Consider the following 20,046-nt stretch of genomic DNA (forward strand, 5'->3'; position numbering starts at 1 on the left):
CTGGTGTGCAGTGTCACGATCTCGGCTCACTGCAACCTCTGCCTCCCGATTTCAACCAATTCGTCTGCCTCAGCCTTCTGAGTAGCTGGGATTACAGCCGTGTACCACCATGCCCAGCTAATTTTTGTGTTTTTAGTGGAGACAGGGTTTCACCATGTTGGCCAGGCTGGTCTCAAACTCCTGACCTCACGTTATCCACCTGCCTTGGCATCCCAAAGTGCTAGGATTACAGGCGTGAGTCACCGTGCCCGGCCAGGAGTTAAGCTTTTGGAAAGTCTTTAGAACAGTGCCTGACATATAGTAGGTGCTCTGTGTTTGATAAATTTATTCAACATTTATTGAGCACCTACTGGATGCCAGATGCGGTTCTCAGCATTAGAGCAGAGAATACGACAGACAAAAATCCTGGCCCTCGAGAAGATGGATAATAAATGTTGCCCCTCCTCACGGAGGCCTTCCCCATACCCTTGTCTGGCATCCCTGTCACTCTCTAGCCCAGTAGCTTTCAAACCTGTTTTGTTTTGTTTTAAAGAGACAGAGTCTTGCTGTCACCTGGGCTGGAGTGCAGTGGTCTGATCATAGCTCACTGCAGCCTCAAACTCCTGGGCTCAAGTGACTTTCCCACCTTAGCGTCCCCAAGTAGCTGGGACTGCAGGCACACACTACCACACAACTAATGTTTTTATCTTGTGTATAGATGGGGTCTCGTTGTGTTGCCCAGGCTGGTCTCAAACTCCTGGCTTCAATATTTTCTCCCAACCTCAGCCTCCCAAAGTGCTGGGATTACAGGCATGAGCCATCACACCAGCCCTTCTTTTTTTTTTTTTTTTTTTTTATATAAACCCTAATGAAACTCCAGAGCCCGCTTTAAAATTTTTATTTTGCTTTTAATTAACAAAAAGAAGCGCAAGAAAGATAGGAAGGCAATGCCTAATTTCCTCTGCTCTCAGGGAGGCAGGGAGAGACACCATTCTGCAAATTCAAATGTAATAATTTGGTCAGCTGTTAAAACAGTTCTTCAGGAACACCTGTTTTATGGGCAGTCAGGTATGTGTTAATATCTGTATCCATTACAGATGTACTCTGTTCTCTGATAACATAAGGCTATCCTTGAAAATGTGCTTTGAACAAAGGAGTCTTGTTAAGATTCTAAGACTTCAAGACAATCGTTGCTGTGTTATCCTGTGAAAACACTCTCCAAGAAACCTGAAATTGGCCGGGCATGGTGGCTCACGCCTGTAATCCCAACACTTTGGGAGATTGAGGCGGGTGGATCACCTGACGTCAGGAGTTCAAGACCAGCCTGGTCAACATGGTGAAACGCCGTCTCTACTAAAAATACAAAAATTAGCCAGGCGTGGTGGCGGATGCCTGTAATCCCAGCTATTTGGGAGGCTGAGGCAGGAGAATCGCTTGAACTCGGGAGGCAGAGGCTGCAGTGAGCTGAGATCGTGCCACTGCACTCCAGCCTGGGCAACAGAGTGAGACTCTGTCTCAAGAAAAAAAAAAAAAAGAAAAAAAAAGAAAGAAACCTGAAATTCTGGCTGGCTGCTTTATTTAACCACCTGTTGCCCTGGTAATAATATTAACAATATTTCCTTTGTTTTTAAACTGTATAAATACTCATAGGATTCCCTGTGGAAGAAGACTGTCAGCACTCTATCTTTTCCCACAGGTTTAGGCAATAAAATGACTGCAGATTCCTTAAACAAAGAGTGACAGTCTTGTCTTATTTAATTATTACATCCATACCTGTTACTATGTATTTGCCTGCTTCTTGTTATTCTCACTCCCTAAATATCAGTTCCACAAGGGCAGGGATTTTTGTCTGGCTTGTTAACTGCTGGGTCTGCAGGGCATTAGATAGGCACCAGGAAACAGTGGATGCTCAATAAACATCTGCTAAATGAATCAATCAATGAAATAAACAAAACTTTAGAGATTCTGATAAAATGCCAGAAGGACAGTCTGAGTTGGAGGTAAAAATGTGGGCATCCCATGGAGGATAAGTAGTATTTCAAGTGCGAAGACCTGGATAAGATGACCTAGAGAGGATGCGTGAGAAGAGAGAAGGGAATCCCAGGGCTTTGCCCTGGGGAACCCCAGCATTTCAAGTTTTAGAGAAGTAGGAGAAGCCGGCCCAGGGGACTGAGCAGGAAGGGCCTGTGGAGGAACAGGAAAAACAGAAGAGGGTTTTTCTCCAGAGCCTGGAACATTCGAGGGTCTGCAGGGCATTAGACCTCTCATACAGTCTAATTTGGTCTGTTATTTTCTCTTTTTTTTTTTTTTTTTTTAAACCTATCTACACAGTTCTGTTTTTCTTTTCTTTTTTTCTTTTTGAGACAGGGTCTAGTTCTGTTACCCAGGCCGGAGTGCAGTGGCATGATCGCAGACTACAGCCTCAACCTCCTGGGTTCAAACCACCCTCCCACCTCAGCCTCCGAGTAACTGGGACTACAGGCACACGCCACACCTGGCTAATTTTTAAAATTATTTGGAGAGACAGGGTTTTGCCACATTGCCCAGGCTGGTCTCAAACTCAAACTCCTGGGCTCAAGCGATCCTCCCACCTCAGTGTCCTCAGTAGCTGGGACTACAGGCATGCACCACTATACCTGGGTAATTTTTGTTTTTTGTTTTGGTAGCGGCAGGGTCCTTCTATGTTGCCCAGGTTGGTCTCAAACTCAAACTCCTGGCCTCAAGTAGTCCTCCCACGTCAGCCTCCCATGTAGCTGGGATTACAGGTGCACAACACTACGTTATGCTAATTTTTAAAATTTTTAGTAGCGACGGGGTCTCACCATGTGGCCCAGGCTGGTCTCAAGCTCCTGGCCTCAAGTGATCCTCCCACCTTGGCCTCCCAAAGTGCTGGGATTACAAGTATGAGCCACCGCACCCAGCCCGGATTTACATCCTCTACTATATTCTCTTAATCACACAGCCTCTCAGACATTCTGTCGCTCATAGTCATTTTCTGTGTCATGGATTCCAGCCTTACTACAGTCTCCTACTAACAGTTTCACACACAATCATGTTTAACAGCCTGTCTCATTCAGTCAATATTGCCAATATTTTCTCTCACCAGTCAGTTCCTTACATACACGTGCAGTCACACAATCTCATGAAACGTTTAGCCACTCATTTGGCCTGTTACTTTCTCACATATGCAAATAGTCACTGATTTATAGTCACCACTAACTAGTCTCTCATGAAGTTTCCCACACATGCACAAAAATCACCTCTCCTACCCCTTTCTCACTCAAGCCACTTTTTCACACACCCACGATCCGTGATTACAGCCTCTCCCACAAAGACATTCACATGCATACACAATCACACAGTATCTCAGACACTGTCGTCACCTAGTCTCACGTTTCTTCTCAATCAGCTTCCAGTACCCTCAGTCCTTGATTTACAGCCTTTCATAAAGTCTCTTGCAAAGGGTTTTACCCATGGGCACACAATCAGTTTCTCAGCCACTGTCTCAGTCATCACTGTCCCTCAGTCAGCTTCTGATATACTCGGTCAGTATTTCACAATCACCACTAGGCCCTTGATAAGTCACCCACAGTCACCCATGCCCTGTCTCAGTCGTGCACACCGTCATTTTCTTCATATGGTCAGCTCATCACGGACACACGTGCACAGCTTTACAAGTTTCTCACACACCATCACGTGGTCACTCGGCATGTCTCATTTGCTCAGCTCTTTTGTATGGCCCCTGATTTATGGTTTCTTATGAACTGTTTCACAGACCCCCCCTGGTGCTCTGACATCACTCAGTTGTCAAGTTCCTCTCCCACAGTTGCTGACTTCCAGTTACTGCTACTGCCAAGTCTCTCATAAACAGTTCCTTGTCCCTCTCCCTTGCACGCCCAGTGACGTGGTCTCTCACACCATGTCAGTGGCTCCGTCCGGCTCACCGTCATTTTCTCTCCCACTTTCTCACAGTTCTTGAACCTGTGGGATAGACTGTGGTAGTAATGGCAAATCAATTTGCAACTAGTTTCAGGTGTACACACACACACACACACACAGTCTGTCACACTCTCCCAGTCATAGCCATTCGTTTTCTCAGTCTTTGCTACAGTCTCTCACGCCTGCTTTTGTACACACAATTGCACCTTCTTGTATCTTTGGTCTCGGTCACTGGTTTGGTCTCCCAGCCATTCTCTCCCGTACAATCAAGTTCACACCCATACAGTCTTACGGTGTTAGCTGACACTACAGCCTCTAGTAAACAGTTTTGCACATCATCTATTTCTCAAACGTTGAGTCGCCTACAGTGAGGTTTGTCACCTACACAATCTTTGCCACAAACCCTGACAACCTCTACTGTAGTTTCATGCCCATGTAGTCTCTCACATGTGGTTTTGGTCACCCAGTCTGTCTTGCTCGCCATCAAACAGTGACAGGGCTGCAGTCCCCATTCGCTTCTCGTAGACATTATTTTGTGCATACCATCACAGGTTCTTGTACAGTACCTTGACTACTCATCCAGGCTCAGTTATTTTCTGAAACACAGCCACAATTTCCCACATAGACACACCATCAAAAGTCTGTGGTCACAACTTCTGCACACTCTCACACACAATCACAGCTTTCCACGTCTCTGACACACACATGGTTACCAATATGCAGTCCCTACTACTGTTTCTCACACATGCCATCACACCGTTTCTCTCACGATCAACCTCTGCCTCACACCCTCCACACACAGTCAGGCATGTCATGCTCAGCTAGTCCCGACAACATCAGAGAAAAAGTGCCAGCAGCCTCCAGCATCACTTTGAAAAATATATATTTACAGGAACAATTCCCCATTCTCTGGGACTCTTTAGAAAAAAAAAAGGTCCATTTTGGGGAAGTAAAACAAACAGTGGAGACGAGTGTAGCACCGTCCCCCAAATCACCAACCCCCAGGTCCCAAGGCCTGGGCTGGGCCAGCGCTAACAGGTGAGCCCAGGATTCTTTTGAACCCACTCTCTCTTGCCTAGAATAGAGACAGGACAGGCTTTATGTCCCCCATTCCTCCCTCCCAACTCCAGGGACATTGAAAGGGTCCTTTGTACCCGCCCGCAGGAAATTGGGGGGCTGGGAGGGAGGGAACTGAAAATACACGTTTGGTATCAAAAATAAACACTTGGGGGGGGGAGGCGGCAGGAAGATTCCCCCCTAAATCCCTTCCTTCCCACCCACCCCACCAAATATAGGAAGAGATGACTCCCTCTCCCCTATTGAAAAGCCCCATTTAAAAATAGATTATACTATCAAAATGGCAGCGGGGGAGAGACAGGGAGACCTGGAGTACTGGCTGGAGGGGCCCCCCAGACGGGGACCACCCCCCAAAAAAACCCTCCATTGGGAGGAAACAGGCAGGACCCCAGGGAGGTTGGCAGACAAAGGAATGGCTTCTCAGGGGGAAGAAGAAGAAAAGGGACATTCCTCCCTGGCCAAAAAGTTGGTTGAAAAGGATAAGCTGTCTGAGAGAAAGGTTGGGGAGGTGGAAATTTCTATTCCAAGGGTGTGATTCTTCCTTGGCCAAGACTCCCAACCCATTAAATGGTACAAATTCTTCCTGGACCCCTGAGTATGGCCAGGAATAATAAAACAAAACAAACTAACTCTTCTACTCACATCCGAAAATGCAGACAGGGCTCCCTCATCTCCCCAAGGGCAGGCTGAGAAATAAAGAAAGAAGGTCGTTCTCAAGCCAGACCCCGATTGTCTTGTCTTGGGGAAAAAAGTGGGGAGGTGGGGGAGATGTCCTAACCACCCTAAAAGGTTAGGTCAGGCTCCTCCCAGTGGCCTTCAAAAAATAAATAAATAAACCGCCCCTACCATTCAAGTAGGAGACGTGTAAGGGCGGCCACTGGGGGACTGACAGAAAACAGAGAAGTTGTGGAAGCTGTGTTTTCTGTGGAGGAGATAATGAGAGTTACTCTTGGGAGTAATTCTTCCCAAGGATCCCCATCCCACCACAATCAGAGCATGAGTCTTTCAGTTGAACTATGTTTCTCCTTGAGATGGCTGGCTGGAGAGAGCATGGATGGAGTGACCCCAGAAGGGGTGGTGGTGGTGGTGGTGGTGGTGGTGGTGGTGGTGGTGGTGGTGGTAGTCATGGCTTCTGGGGCCCTGGGGAGAGCACCACGGGGGTCGAGAGGCCATCCACGCTGATGGAAGGGATGTGCACCTGGGCGCTGCCACTGGATGGAAACTGGGGGCAAAAAGAGGGAGAGGTCACAGATGGGGGCCATTCTTGGGTCTCTCACCCTGTCCAAAACGGGGAAAGAGGATCCTACCTGGAAGGAGAGCTTGGCCGGGCTACGGGGCGCAATGGGACTCAGGGTGCTCCAGAAGTGAATGCTGGGAGGCAGCGAGCTGGGTGTCAGCAGCACCGGGGTCTGTGGGGAGAGGGTGGTCGGAGCTCAAGTGAGTAGAGAGTAGATGTGGGACGCTGGAAGGGACTTGGTACCGGCCCCACCACAGATTTCCCACTCACACTCCCAAGGTCACTCCCCAAAGTGCACACACCTAGATGGTAACCATGGAGGCCATGCCTATGATGTCTCAAACTCTGCAGACACCCCCCACTCCCCACTCCTGAGAGCCCACCCTCAGTTGCTGAGACCTCATTGGTAAAGACCACCCGCAAGACCCTATCCAAATGCTGCTCTCTAACCTCTCAAGTCACCATCCCAACAGCTCAGGGTCAACTTCCAACTCACGTCCCACCCATGAAACCCCATATGCACATCCCAGACCAAAAAGCCCTGCTCAGGTTCCTTAAGCCACACCTCAACCCAGAAACAGTCCCACAGAAAGACCCTCGGTCCCACCCACAAAAGTCTCCAGCCCTGCTCTTCACTAATCAAACCCCATCCCTCCAGCCCAGCGTCAGCCCAGTCAATCACACTCGAAGGCTCCACCCTCTTCAGGGACAACCACACTCGCCCTCCTCTGATTCCTGTCACTCACCTGCCACATGCCAATCCCATTGGTGCTGGCGCCCACACACCCCACCCCTCCGCAGGCACTCACCAATGTATGCGTAGGAAGCAAGGACGGGGTCAGCGCCGGCCCCGGAGCCTGGAGGCCGGAGCCACTTCCCGATCCTGGGGTCCGTTCGGGTCCCGGCCCACCTAGCAGGCTCGGGCTGAGTGGAAGCTCTAGGTCCCGGGGCTTCCGGCCCTTCTGCGGCTGGGAGATCTCAGGGCTGGAAGCCGCGTGGCCGCCCGCCTGCCCTGCGGTGTCCATAACAACCGCGGGCAGCCGGGCTGGCACGCCCTCCTGTGGAGGGACTTCTGGCTCGGCCTTGGTGGTATCTGGCACAAACCCTCTCTCCCCAGCAACTTCCAACTCTTCCTTGGGCCCTTCTACTTTCACTTCTGGGGGCAAAGCTCGGCCCAAACCCGGCTCCACATTCAGCTCTTCCGATTTCAGGTTTGGGGCCTCAGGCGGGGTCAGGATGACCTGGGAGAGGAGCAGGCACAAAGAGGGTGTGTAAGGATTGTTGGGGCCACAGGATTCTCCTGTGGGCCACCCAGTGATTTCCCCGGGAAGGTGGCACTTGGTACTTCGGGCATGACTGCACATCAGAGCAAGTCCTCCAACCGGACATAGGACTTCGTCAAGAAAGCAGGGCTTCCTCTGGGGCAGGTCCTCCTATGGGACAGGGGACTTGGGGTGAGACAACCTGAAGTGGGTAGGAATCTGAGGCATACCATCCTCATTCATTAAAACAGTGGTTCTCAAAAATTTACCTTCCTCTGGACCAGCAATATCTGCCTCATTTGGTAACAAATTAAAAATACAAATTATTGGGCCCCTCCCCAGCCCCACATATTCAGAAACTCTGGGGGTGTGCCTGGCAATCTGTGGTTTAACAAGCCCTACAGGTGATTCTGATGAGCACTAGAGTGTGAGAACCAGTGCATTAAACATAGTCCAGGCACCTACATGTTCGGCAGCTACTAACTGTAGCACAGTATTCTCCCCTTTCTGTCTCAGGATTTGTGTAGCTCTCTGCCCCACCCCTCCTTCTAAGAGGATGTCTGTGTTCTTCCTTCCACCATTATCTCCTTTAACAGGACCGCTATGTCTCTTCTACCAGCCTCCCTCATCATCCGGGGATTACACATCCCTCCTCTTTACCTCCTCCTCTTACTGAATTTCTATATTCCAGTCCTTACCTGCAGAGGCAAGCCGGCCTCTTCAGCCTCCAGACAGGCCTCCAAGGGGCTTGGACTGGTGCTCCTGCTCCCCGAGGGGGGCGCTGCTGCCCCTGCAGGAGCTGCATTGGGGAGCACCACAGCAGGCCGAGGATGAGGGGGTGGCTGCGGCTGCAGAGACTGGATGGTGAAGGTGGAATAGAGGCCCGAGCGCATGTACTCGTTCCGGCTGCTGCGCGCCAAACCGCCTGGGCCTGCCATTCCTGCACCCTTGGGTGTGCCTGGCTTTCCAGAGGCAGTGTCTCCTGGGGCGGCATGTACAGCAGCAGGGGCCACATTTGGCATGGTGGAGGTAACAGACACCTCTGGCTGGGGCGGGCAGTCCTCAGTGGAGCACCCTGCGACCTCAGGGTAGGACACAAACTTGTAGACGAACTTCTGGCCGCTCACCTTGCGGATGATGTTCTAGGAAGGGAGGAGAGGAACAGAGGGCCTTAGAGGAAAGGGGCAGGCTGGAGGCAGGGTGTCAGGGGAGGAGGAGAGGGGTGGAGTGGTGTTTCTCTTCTCCTAGTGGCTTTTTTCCCACTTGCCCCTCTCCGGCTTTCCCGTCCCTCCTCTGTAAGTTTCCCTCTCAGCCCATTTCCTCTCCCATTGGTTTCTACCTCTTTCCTCTCCCCCCAGATTCCCCTTATCTATATCCTTCCCCAGTTCCTCCCCTTTCTCTCTTCTCTCCACAATAATTCTTTCTTTAAGCCCCTTCCCATCCACCCCTTTCCAAGCCTCCCTCTGTCACTCTCCAGGTCCGTCTATGTGATTTTCCCACTCCCTCCACACTGTAGCTCCTCTTCACAATGGGGCCCACGAAGGGCAGTAGGTGTGGGAGCTTCCTGGCTCCAAGAACCAGAGGTTCCCAGGGCCAGGCCTTGTGGGTGACTGTCAGGACACAGTTTTGGAGACTAGCAAATGCAATAGGACAAGAAAATGAAGTAACTGATATAAATGTTGGAAGAAAGTAAATTAATGTAGATGGATGGGGTGATGAATTATTAATACAGAGGATTATTTGAAGCTAATGACACAGAAGTGAACAGGGCAAGGTCACTGCAGAGGAGAGGGTGAGGAGGCCTCATTATTAATACCACTGTGGAGGTTGAAGCTAAAGCGGTAAGAAAATGAAGTAACTAACAGCAATTAGACAAGAATATTAAAAATACTGGTATAAATATTGGGAGGGGGCCTATATCAAAGCTGGCTTTGGTGGGTCACAGAGCATGTTTGGGGTTTTTCATGTCTGGTGGGTCTCAGAGATGACCTAGTGTTCCCAGAGGGCAGAGTGAGGTAGCCTCATTACTAATATTGTTCTGGAGGGTTGAGCTCAAGGAATAAAATATGAAAATGGAATAAATGCCATAAACTATGAAGAGTGTGCAGCATATGACCAGGGCTGTTCTTGGGGGGCAGGCAAGAGGAGTGTAGAGGCATTAGGGCATTCTGTGGAAGTCTTAGTGCTGGTCAGATATGTCACAGGGTGGGCCTGTGTTTCTTGGAAGAGGAATAAAAAGGGATATTCATGAATATTGTTTGGGAAATTTCAGTAGAAGGATTAAGAAAATGAAATAACTGGTATAAATATTGGGGGGAAGAGAAACCTAGCAGTGGCCTGGGGATCTGAGAGGGCAGGATGGGGGAAATTTTAAATTTTAGCTGTAGGAATAAGATAATGAAAACAATTGATATAAATATTGGGGTAGACCAGTGCTGCTCTGGGAATTTAAGAAGATAGGGTGTGGAAGTTGGCATTAAACATGTTGTTTCAGAGGTTTTAGCTTAAGGAATAAGAGAAGAAAATAATTAGTTAAAAATGTTGGGGGTCCCAGAGGATGAAGTAAGCAAAAGTTGGTATAATACTGTCAGGGAGGTTTTGATTCTAGGAATATGAAATATTCTGGAACAAGAGAAGACTATGAAATAACTAGGGAAGCCCAGCACTGGTCCAGGGGTTCCAGAGGACAGAATGAGGACCAGCCATTATTAACCGTGTTTTCAAAATGTTGGCTATAGGAATATGGCAGGAAAATGAAATGTTGTGCATGGCAGGGCAGCATCACTTTGGGGATCTCAGAGTGGGAGTAGAAAGAGTCAATATTAATAATGCAGTGATGGTTTTCGCCAAAGCAGTAAGACAAGAAAGTAGGTGAGATACTGTTTAGGGGCCCAATACTGGTCTGAGGGTACCAATGGATGGGTTAAAAACTGATAAATTTTAACATTGCTTTCAAAGTCATAGCTATGGCAATTAAAACAAAATAAAATCTCTGATATAAATGTCAGGGGGGGTCCCAGCCCTGGTCTGAGAGACTGTACCTTGTCATAGTAGTACCGCAAGGCCCGGCTGAGCTTGTCGTAATTCATGTTGGTCTTGTTCTTGCGTAGCCCCCACAGCCGGGCCACCTCCTCTGCATCCACCAGCTTGAATTCACCACCATCCCGTGAAGTCCAGGAGATGATGTGGCCATTGCCTTGCTCTCTCAGCAGCTGCAGCAGAAACTGCCACAGCGTCACAGATGGGTCCATCGCTGGGGGAGTGCTCACGCCATCCCAGGGGTACCTGGAGAGCAAACAGCTGAGTTGAGGGGCTGTGGACATAGGAGGGGCAGAGGTCAGTGGAAGGACGATTCCTTTTTTTGTCATCTTTTCTCCATCTCTGTCCTCAAGCCCTACCATCATTCCCTAAACATTCCCAGACTAACTTCTAGCTCCCCAGTCTTGCTTGGGATGCTCCCTGGGATGGGATACAACTCATGGGTATCTTAGGATGGTGTGAATGTATTTTGCTGTGAAACAAATGTGAATCTGTGGGGGTCAGAGGGCAGACTGTGGTAGGCCAAATGATGCCACCCCTGCTCCGCATCCTAATCCTTGGAACCTGTATGTTATTTACACTACATAGCAGAAAGGAACTTTGCAGATGAAATTAAGGTTACAAACCCTAAGACAGGGAGATTATTTCTGGATTATTTGATTAAATTCAATCTAATCATATGAGCTATGAAAAGCAGATGATGGAGAAAGAAAGGTAGTTCAGAGATGTAATGACCGAAGAGGCAGGGGAGATTCAAAATGTGAGAGGGACTCAATCTGCCATTGTTGGCTTTGAAGATGGAGGAAGAGGGCTCAGAGCCAAGGACTGTGGGCAGCCTGTTAAAGCTGGGAATGGCTGTCAGCTGACAGACAGTAAGGAAACAGGGACTTCAGTCCTACAATCTCAAGGAATTGGATTCTGCCAACAACCTGAATGAGCAGGAAATGGATTTTCCCCTAAAGCCTCCAGAAGGAACGCAACCCTGCCAATACCTTGATTTCAGCTGAGACCAGTGTGGGACTTCTGACCTACAGAACTGTAAGATAACAAATGTGTTGTTTTAAGCAGCTAAATTTGTGATTATTTATTACAGCAAGAATAGAAAACTATTCCATCCTTCTCATTTGAACATTATCTGTATCTTCTACCATATCAATGTCAAGTTTTTCAGGAGGTTCTTTTTTTTGCCAGACCCTTGCGAAGGCTGCTCACTCCACGTGGGGCTTCCTTCTTCTGCCTAGCAGTCTTTCTTATCTTTCAAGTCCCAGCCCAAAGGTCCTTTCCTTTATGAAGTTGTCCTAAAACTGAATGAATGCCTGATGCCTGATCTCTCTGTCCTGTTACTGTCCCTGAATGTTCTCGTTCTTTTTTTTTGAGATGGAGTCTCTCTCTGCTGCCCAGGCTGGAGCGCAGTACAGTGGCACAATCTTGACTCACTGCAACCTCTGCCTCCCAGGTTCAAGTGATTCTCATGCCTCAGCCTCCCACATAGCTGGGATTACAGGTACCCACCACCACGCCTGGCTAATTTTTGTATTTTTAGTAGAGACATGGTTTCACCATGTTGGCCAGGCTGGTCTCGAACTCCTGACCTCAAGTGATCCACCCATCTCCCACCTTGGCTTCCCAAAGTGCTGGGATTACAGGTGTGAGATACTGTGCTCGGCCCTGAATATTCTCTTTCTTGATGACAGCAATAATTAACATCTATTGAGAGCTTAATACACATCAGGCACTGTTCTAAGCAGGGAGGCAATATGGCCTGCTGGACAACTGCCCAGGCACTAGGGCCAGACTGCCAGTGTTTGAATCCTGGTTCTGCCACTTATTAGCTGTGTGACCCTGGGCATATTCTTTTTCTTTTTTTAAGAAATGGGGTCTCACTATGTTGCCCAGGCTGTTCTTGAACTCCCGGGCTCAAGCAATCCTCTCTCCCTGGCCTCCTAAAGTGCTAGGATTACAGGCATGAGGCACCATGCTTGGCTGATATTCTTTAACCTCTTTGTACCTCAATTTTCTCATGTGTAAAACAGGGATAATGATATGCCCATTGGTAAAATGGGGATAACAATACCTAGTTCATAGAGATATTGTACAGATTAAATATTATATGCCTGAGGTGCATGATAAGCTCTAAATATTAGTTTCTGATTTGTTCATAGTCCCTTATCTGCCATTCCAAAATCCAAAATACTCTAAAGGCAGAAAGCTTCTTATAACTCTTTTGGCAGCAAAACCTGATTTGAAATGAAACAAGGTCCTTTCTGGTCTTTATTGATTCTCACTTAGTGCGAGTGTTCATACATTTTGCTGCAGAAATATGAACACAGCCGATTACAGAGCTTACTAAGGGGTGTTATGTAACATCGTATATGCATCATGTTACCTTTCTGAAATGTGAAGAAATGGAAATTCTGAAACACATCTGGCCCCAGGGGTTTTGGGTAAGGGCATGTACACCTGTACTGTTTTTTTTTAAATGGACATTGACTTATTTATCCCTGATCATGCCTCTGAGAAGTAGGTAGTCTTCCTGTCATTAACTTATAAATGAGGCAGCGGAGGCACAAATGTCTCCATACCTTCCACAGGCCACATGTGGCAGAGCCAGCATTTGGAGCCAGGCAGTCAGGTTCCAGTTGACTAAGTGTTTCACCATTAGGCTAAACGGCCCCTCACACCGACTGTTCCCTCTCAGCATGTCCCTCAAAGAATAGGATCCTCCCTGTCACCCCATTACTGCTTTCTTTCCTGAGAGCAAACTGGAAATAAACATGAGCTTCCTGTTCAATTATACAAGTCACAAAGCCATGAAGTGTCCGATTAGACAGTCCTGTCACCAGAGACCTCACTGAATTTGTTTTGCAGGCAGGCTTATTTCAGAAGTCCAAAGAGTTCAGAGTGACTCCTGGTGGCAAAGACAGGCAATTTTACCAGTTCTTCTTTCGGCTGCAACAGAACTTATCAGCTAAGTGAAAGGTGATGGTGGGCTTCCAGCTTCAATAGCACACAGGGCTTTGTATTTTATTTCTCCCACTTGACCCCTCATAAGAGTTCTAGTAATCTGCCTTGCTTGGATATGTTTACTTCTTTCCATCTCCTTCACTTAGCAAGCATTTGGTGAGTGCCTACTGTGGGCCAGGTGCTGCGGATACAGTCGAGAACGCAACAGACAACAATCCCTGCTCCAGAGGAGCTCACATCTTAGCAGGGAAGGCAGATGAGAAACAAGGCAAACGTACAAGAGTGCGTCGGATGGTGGTAAGGGTTATGGGGAAAAAATCAAGCAGGGGAGAGCTGTTACTTTCACATGGAGAGTCAGGGGAGAGTAGTCACCAAGGAGGGGACAACTGGGCAGAGACCAAAAGGAGGTAAAGGAACTGAGCTCGTGAGTATCTGAGAGCAGCAAGCCAGGTGGAAGCGGCAGCCGGTGTGAAGGGCCCAAGGATGGAGAGTGCCTGGCAGGTGACATGGGGAGAGGAGGCCGGCATGGGTTCGGGGGAGAGGAGGGAGGCAGCGGGAGAGGAGAACAGAGTGACAGGGGCCAGACTAAGCCAGGCTTTTTCGGGTGCTGTCAGGATGTTGAGTGAGACAGGAGCCACAAGAGGGTTGTGAACAGACGGATGACAGGCTGTGACTGAGATTTCAACAGGATCCCCCTGGCGGTTGTGAGAAGAACAGACTGTCGGGGCTGAAGAAGCCACTGCGGTAGATGATGGTAGCAGTGGGGCTGGAGAGAAGTAGCTGGGGTCTGGAGAAAGCCTGAACACAGAATAGGACTTGCTGACAGATAGCATGCCTGGGGGAGGTGAGAGAAGGGTCCAGGGTGAGTCTAGGTTTGTGGCCTAATCACCCCCAAGGACAGCATTATGGTCAGCTGAGGTGGGAGCCTTGCAGGAGAGTAAGTTTTGAGGGGGGTCAGGCCAGTTTTGGAGATGGTCAGTTTCAGAGGCCTGTCAGACATCTACGGGTATGCTATGAATACATTTTAATAATTTAAAAATGCAAGCCAGGCATACGATCCTTACCGTGGGCTGCACACTCTTTGAATCATTTAACTCATTGAATCCTCAAACCACCATTAAAGGGTGGGGATTATCATTTCCCCCATTTTCCACATGAGGCAATGGAGGTACAGAGAAGTAACCTGCCCCAAGTCACACAGCTGGAAGTTGGCAGAGCCGGAATTCAAAACCTAAGTGGTTTGGCTCTAGTGAGCAATCGCCTTACACCACCAGTTCTCCATGAAGAGAAACAGAGAAGGGTAAGATCCTAGAGAGTGACAGGAATGCTGTTTTTACACAGGGTGTACAAGGAGTTCTTCCCCAAGGAAGTGACACCTGGCCTGAAGGAGGGGAGGTAGCAAGCCAGGCTGCCCTCTGTGGGGGAGGGCCTTCAGGCGGAGCGAACGGCATGTACAAAGGCTCTGAGGCAGCCACCCTGAACTATCTACCGTTCCCGAGACAGTTCTAACCTCTGAGGGTAAGCACGGGCTGCTCTCCCCGCAGGGAGAGCTCTTCCCTCACTTCATGGACTCAATTACACAATCATCGCATTCCAGGAAGAATTCATTCTTCCTCTGTGTGATCAAAGGTGCCAAATAACTTGCATGCCCTTGCAAATCTGTTCTTCTTTCTGAGTCTTCAGCCTTATGTTCCTCTGCCCCTGTTCTCGCTATTCTGGCTCAAGGTTACCCTGAGCAAGTTACTCAGCCTCTCTGTGCTTGTTTCCTCATCTGTAAAATGGGGATATTTTACTCTCAAAGTCAAATATTCTCAAAAGTACACCTACCCTCCAAGGCTTCTGTGAGGATTAACTGTGTCAATTCTGTAAAATACTTCTGTAAAAGACTTGAGGGGTTGACTTTTTCTTTTGTTTGTTTTTACAAGTAGCATTGTTAGGAACTTCTTTTTTATACATGTGCCTTTGTATAGTATATTCCAAGCACCATAGTGTTTAACAATGAATATTTACTGAAATAACACTACCCAGGTACAAGAAAATCAAATCACTCTTAGAAACATCTTTTACGCCTGTGCCTTTAGGAGAGTGTATTACGCACACCACAGTGGTTATTTTTTGGGTTTTTTTTCGGAGACGGGGATCTTACTATGTTGCCCAGGCTGGCCTGGAACTCCTGGGCTCAAGTGATCCTCTCACCTCAGCCTCTGCGCCCAGCTACACACCACAGTTTTGTGAACACATTCTTTCAATGCAACAACACAGTCCTTATTCACATATACAACTAGCACTCTTAGAAACAGCTTTTATACCTGTGCCTTCACAGAGCATATTACATACATCAGTTTTGTGAACACATTCTTTTGAAAACGAGGAAAATCCTTATTCATATATAAACTGGCATTCTTAGAAATATCTTTGATACATGTATCTTTTTGTACTGCATTCCAGGCACCACCGTGTGGTAAACATCCTTTGGGGGTTGGTATTTGAACAGAAAAGTGCCTCTGATGTGTGGCAGATACTCCACAGATATTAGCTATTAGCTAGCGTGTCATCCTTCTCCCCCTGCCCCTGCAATCCTATCCTATGTATCACCTGCACTATCTGGCTCCCATCACCATGTGACCTCACCTTCTACCCCTCCCCGCACTCTGCTCCAGCCACACTGGCCGCCTTGATGTTCCTTGAACATGGCAGGCACCATCCCACCTCAGGGCCTCTGCACTGGCACTTCCTTCTGCCTGGTATGCTCTTCCCCTAGACATTAAGGCTCCCTCCCTCTCCACTGTGAGGCCCTAATTCAAGAGTCACCTTCCGTATGCCTAAGATTTCAACCACCCCAATACTCGATTCCTACCTGCCCTATTTCATTATTTCTTATCAGCATTTGTCTATTATGCTAATTTTACTTATTTATTTTGTTCACATAGTCTGTCTCCCCAACTTGGTTTTTTTTGTTGTTGTTGTTGTTTTTTTTTTTTTTTTTTGAGACAGTCTTGCTGTCACCCAGGCTGGAGTGCAGTGGTGCAATCTTGGCTCACTACAACCTCCGCCTCCTGGGTTCAAGCAATTCTCCTGCCTCAGCCTCCCAAGTAACTGGGATTACAGGTGCATGCCGCCACACCCAGCTAATTTTTTTGTATTTTAGTAGAGACGGGGTTTCACCATGATGCCCAGGCTGGTCTCGAACTCCTGAGCTCAGGCAATCTACCCACCTCGGCCTCCCAAAGTGCTAGGATTACAGGTGTGAGGCACTGCGCCCAGCCTCCCCAACTTTTAATAAATGTCTGCTCCACAAGCACAGATATTTCGGCCTGTTTCATTCCTTGCCATATTCCAGCACCTAGAAGAGTGCCTGGTACTCATGAGGGGCTCAGTAAAGGTTGGTTGCAGGAACAGTCCCAACTAATTACCTCTCATATCCCTTCTTCTTCCCCATCTGACCCCTACACTGGTGTCTCAAATTATCTTTTTCCCATTTATTCATGGGATAAATTCTTATTGAGCATCTGCTGTTTACCTGGTACATTTTCAGTTGCTGGAGACATAGCAGTGAATGAGCAGACAAAAACTGAGTCCTCATGGGACTCACATTCTAATGCGGAGAGACAGACAACAAACAAGTAACCCACACAGTGTGTCAGACAGTGATAAAGGGCAACGGGACAAAGCAGGGACCTGGCTTGAGCTCTGCTGGGTGTGCAGCTTCAGATGGTCAGGGAGGGGTTGACTTTTTTTTGTTTTTACAAGTAGCACTGTTAGGAACTTCTTTTTTATACATGTGCCTTTATATAGTATATTCCAAGCACCATGGTGTGACAATCAATCTTTAATGAAATAACACTACCCAGGTACAACAAAATCAAATCACTCTTAGAAACATCTTTTACGCCTGTGCCTTTAGGAGAGTGTATTACACACACCACAGTGGTTGTTTTTAGGGCTTTTTTTCAGCAACAGGGATCTCACTATATTGCCCAGGCTGGCCTGGAACTCCTGGGCTGAAGCGATCCTCCCACCTCAGCCTCCCGAGTAGCTGGGACTATAAGTGCACACCCCTGTGCCCAGCTACACACCACAGTTTTGTGAACACATTCTTTCAATGCAACAACACAGTCCTTATTCACATATACAACTAGCACTCTTAGAAACAGCTTTTATACCTGTGCCTTTACAGAGCATATTACGTACCTCAGTCTTGTGAACACATCCATTTAAAAGGAGGAAAACCCTTACTCATATATAAACTGGCATTCTTAGAAACATCTTTCATACATGTATCTTTTTATACTACATTCCACACACCACAGTGTGGTAAACATCCTTTGGGGGTTGGTATTTGAACAGAGTGCTGAAAGGAACCATGCAGAGATCTGGGGGTGGTGTTCAAGGCACAAAGAACAGCCAATGCAAAGGCCCTGAGGCTGGCCCATGCCTGCTATGTTTGAGGAGCTGTGTGGTGGAACCAGTGTGGCTGGAGCACAGTAAGGGGGTGGGAAGGTATAGGCGGTAATGCTAGAAAGGTTACTTGTTTTACCATTAATTCACAGGTAATATTTATTTACACTGGAAGAGATTCTAGTTCTGATCCCCCATTTCACAAATGAAGAAAAAGGCACAGAGAGGAAGTGGTTAAATCACTCATCTAAGGTCACACAGCTGCTGGGATTGGGGGCTGGGTGGGTGCTGAGAGAAGGTGAGGAATGAAGACTGCTCTGCAGGCAGAGGGAACAGCAAGAACAAAAGCTTGGAGGTGAGAACTAATTTGGTTTTTAAGGACTGAGGCCTCACGTGGGGTGGGATGGGATCTAAGAGGGGAGCCTCAAAAATTATCCTGTGTCCTGAGTACTTCCTGGGCCACCTTTGAGTAAGGAATTTAACCTCCCTAAGGCCCATCTCCCTCACTACCTATCACATGGGGTTGTGGTGAGGATTAAGGGAACTCATTCATATGAAACACTCTGCCTGATATACGGCAGGTGCTCAATAAACGCTAGCTCCTATTGGCATTACTATCATCACTGGCGCTAATGTATTCACTTATTGTAGTGAGGCAGAACGTCTTTGTGGTTACGAGTGTGACCAGGCTGACCCACTATTAAGAGGTGGAGGACAGGGAAGGCCATACAGTGCTCCACCACAAGGAAAAGAGGATCAGCACGTTCTCTTCTGGGAAGGGGGAAAAAAAAGAAGGAAATTGAAAGTACACGGCCGACCTTCCCCAATTACAAAGCACTGGACTCACGGGAGGGTATGCGGGGGACGGTGCAAGCATACAGGGGTGTGGGGGAGGAAGGCCAATGAACAGATCCACTGCAAAGGGAGGGGTGATGAGGCTCATCGTCTGAGGGGAAGGGGAGCAGAAAACCTTACAGACTCCTGCACCACAGTGAGGGGAGAGAAAAGCCATCACACAGACTGATTCAAAGCAGAGAGGGAAAAGGCTATGGACTGAGCTACTGAAAATAGGGAGATATAAAGCACTAAACTGACCCACTATTAAAAAGAAGAGAGAACCCCAGGGGCTAGAGCGACAGTCTACGAAAAAGAGAAGACAGATAGGGCAATAGACTGATAGCTAAAGGGACGTGAATCCAAACATGAACACTGATCCACTATAAAATGGTGGTGGCGGTGGTGGCGGGGGGGTGGTTCTGAAAAAAGCCATGGGCTGATGCATTGGGGGACTGGAGGAGGCAGGAATACAAACTCAGGTAGACTCACTGTTAAAGAGGGATGCGGAGGAGTGCGGCGCCACGGATTGATTCGCTACGATGTACAGGAGGAGTGGAATAAATAAGGCCACGGACGGGTCTCCTGAAAGTTGAGGCTAGGAGAAATCCAAACACTCAGATACACCTACTATTAAGGGGGCTGAACACTGTCACAGGCTAGCTCCCTATAAGTGGGGGTGGGTGGGGGGCGGGTGGGGGTAGGGGGAAAGCCTATGGACGAGTCCACCCTAAGTTGGCGTGGGGAAAAACATAAGCACGCAGACCGATCCATTATACAACGGGAGGGGGAGGTTAGGCCACGGTCAGATCCACTACAAGGGACGAAGGGCTTGAGGAATGCCACACGCAGGTCCACCAGCCGTGGTGGTGGCGGCGGGGAGTCGAACACCAGCAGGCCACCGGCCAAGCCACATCCTCTGCGCGGGGGCGGGAAGGATACGTGGGGTCACCGACTGGGCCCTCCACCCTCCAGGCCCAGAGCTCACCTGTGCGTAGCGTGGCGGTGGCGTTGGCAATTTTGGCAGCTCCGGGGGGCGGGGGCTCCATACGCGGCCCCACCGCCCCCCAGGCCTGGGTTCCGAGGCGGCGGTGGAGGCGGTGGTGGTGGTGGTGGTGGTGGCGACGGCGACGGCGGCGGCGGCGGCGGCGGCGGCAGCACCTAGAAGCCGCCCCTGCGTTTCCCTACAGCTCACGTGGGCCCGGGGAGGAGGAGCCCAATGTCCCGCCGCTCGCTGATTGGCCAAAGCGCTATTAATCGGCCGCAAGGCCTTGAGAGGTTGGGGGACTGGCCCTTCCCCACAGAGCTGTGCCGTGA

At 48.7% G+C, this 20,046-nt stretch overlaps 1 protein-coding gene across 4 annotated transcripts; it reads right to left on the reverse strand.

Moving 5' to 3' along the window:
• Positions 1–4,784: 4,784 nt before the first annotated feature.
• Positions 4,785–19,942, reverse strand: ELK1 (ETS transcription factor ELK1). Of its 4 annotated transcripts, none has more exons than XM_054544168.2 (7): positions 19,718–19,939; positions 19,222–19,327; positions 10,536–10,807; positions 8,193–8,636; positions 7,042–7,473; positions 6,303–6,404; positions 4,785–6,217 (listed from the first exon to the last, which is right to left on the reverse strand). In XM_054544168.2, the coding sequence occupies exons 3-7, from the start codon at positions 10,743–10,745 to the stop codon at positions 6,119–6,121; spliced, it is 1,287 nt and encodes a 428-aa protein (XP_054400143.1). In that variant the 5' UTR covers positions 10,746–10,807; positions 19,222–19,327; positions 19,718–19,939; the 3' UTR covers positions 4,785–6,118. The 4 variants fall into 4 exon arrangements, with proteins under 4 accessions (XP_054400143.1, XP_009233061.2, XP_054400144.1 ...); XM_009234786.4 differs by having other exon boundaries at positions 10,536–10,779; positions 19,718–19,734; XM_054544169.2 differs by lacking the exon at positions 19,222–19,327 and having other exon boundaries at positions 19,718–19,942.
• Between the last annotated feature and the right edge of the window lie 104 nt (positions 19,943–20,046).

The sequence above is a fragment of the Pongo abelii genome, chromosome X (genome assembly GCF_028885655.2).
Source record: "Pongo abelii isolate AG06213 chromosome X, NHGRI_mPonAbe1-v2.0_pri, whole genome shotgun sequence".
Lineage (NCBI taxonomy): Eukaryota > Metazoa > Chordata > Mammalia > Primates > Hominidae > Pongo > Pongo abelii.

Excerpts from the sequence above, each read along its gene's own strand:
- ELK1 (XM_054544169.2), bottom strand. The coding sequence starts at position 19,778 with ATGGAGCCCCCGCCCCCCGGAGCTGCCAAAATTGCCAACGCCACCGCC. Across the intron at positions 7,474-8,192 it reads AGGCCGGCTTGCCTCTGCAG|GTCATCCTGACCCCGCCTGA; the intron begins GTAAGGACTGGA and ends CTCCTCTCCCAG. Across the intron at positions 6,405-7,041 it reads TGCTTCCTACGCATACATTG|ACCCCGGTGCTGCTGACACC; the intron begins GTGAGTGCCTGC and ends CTCTCCCCACAG.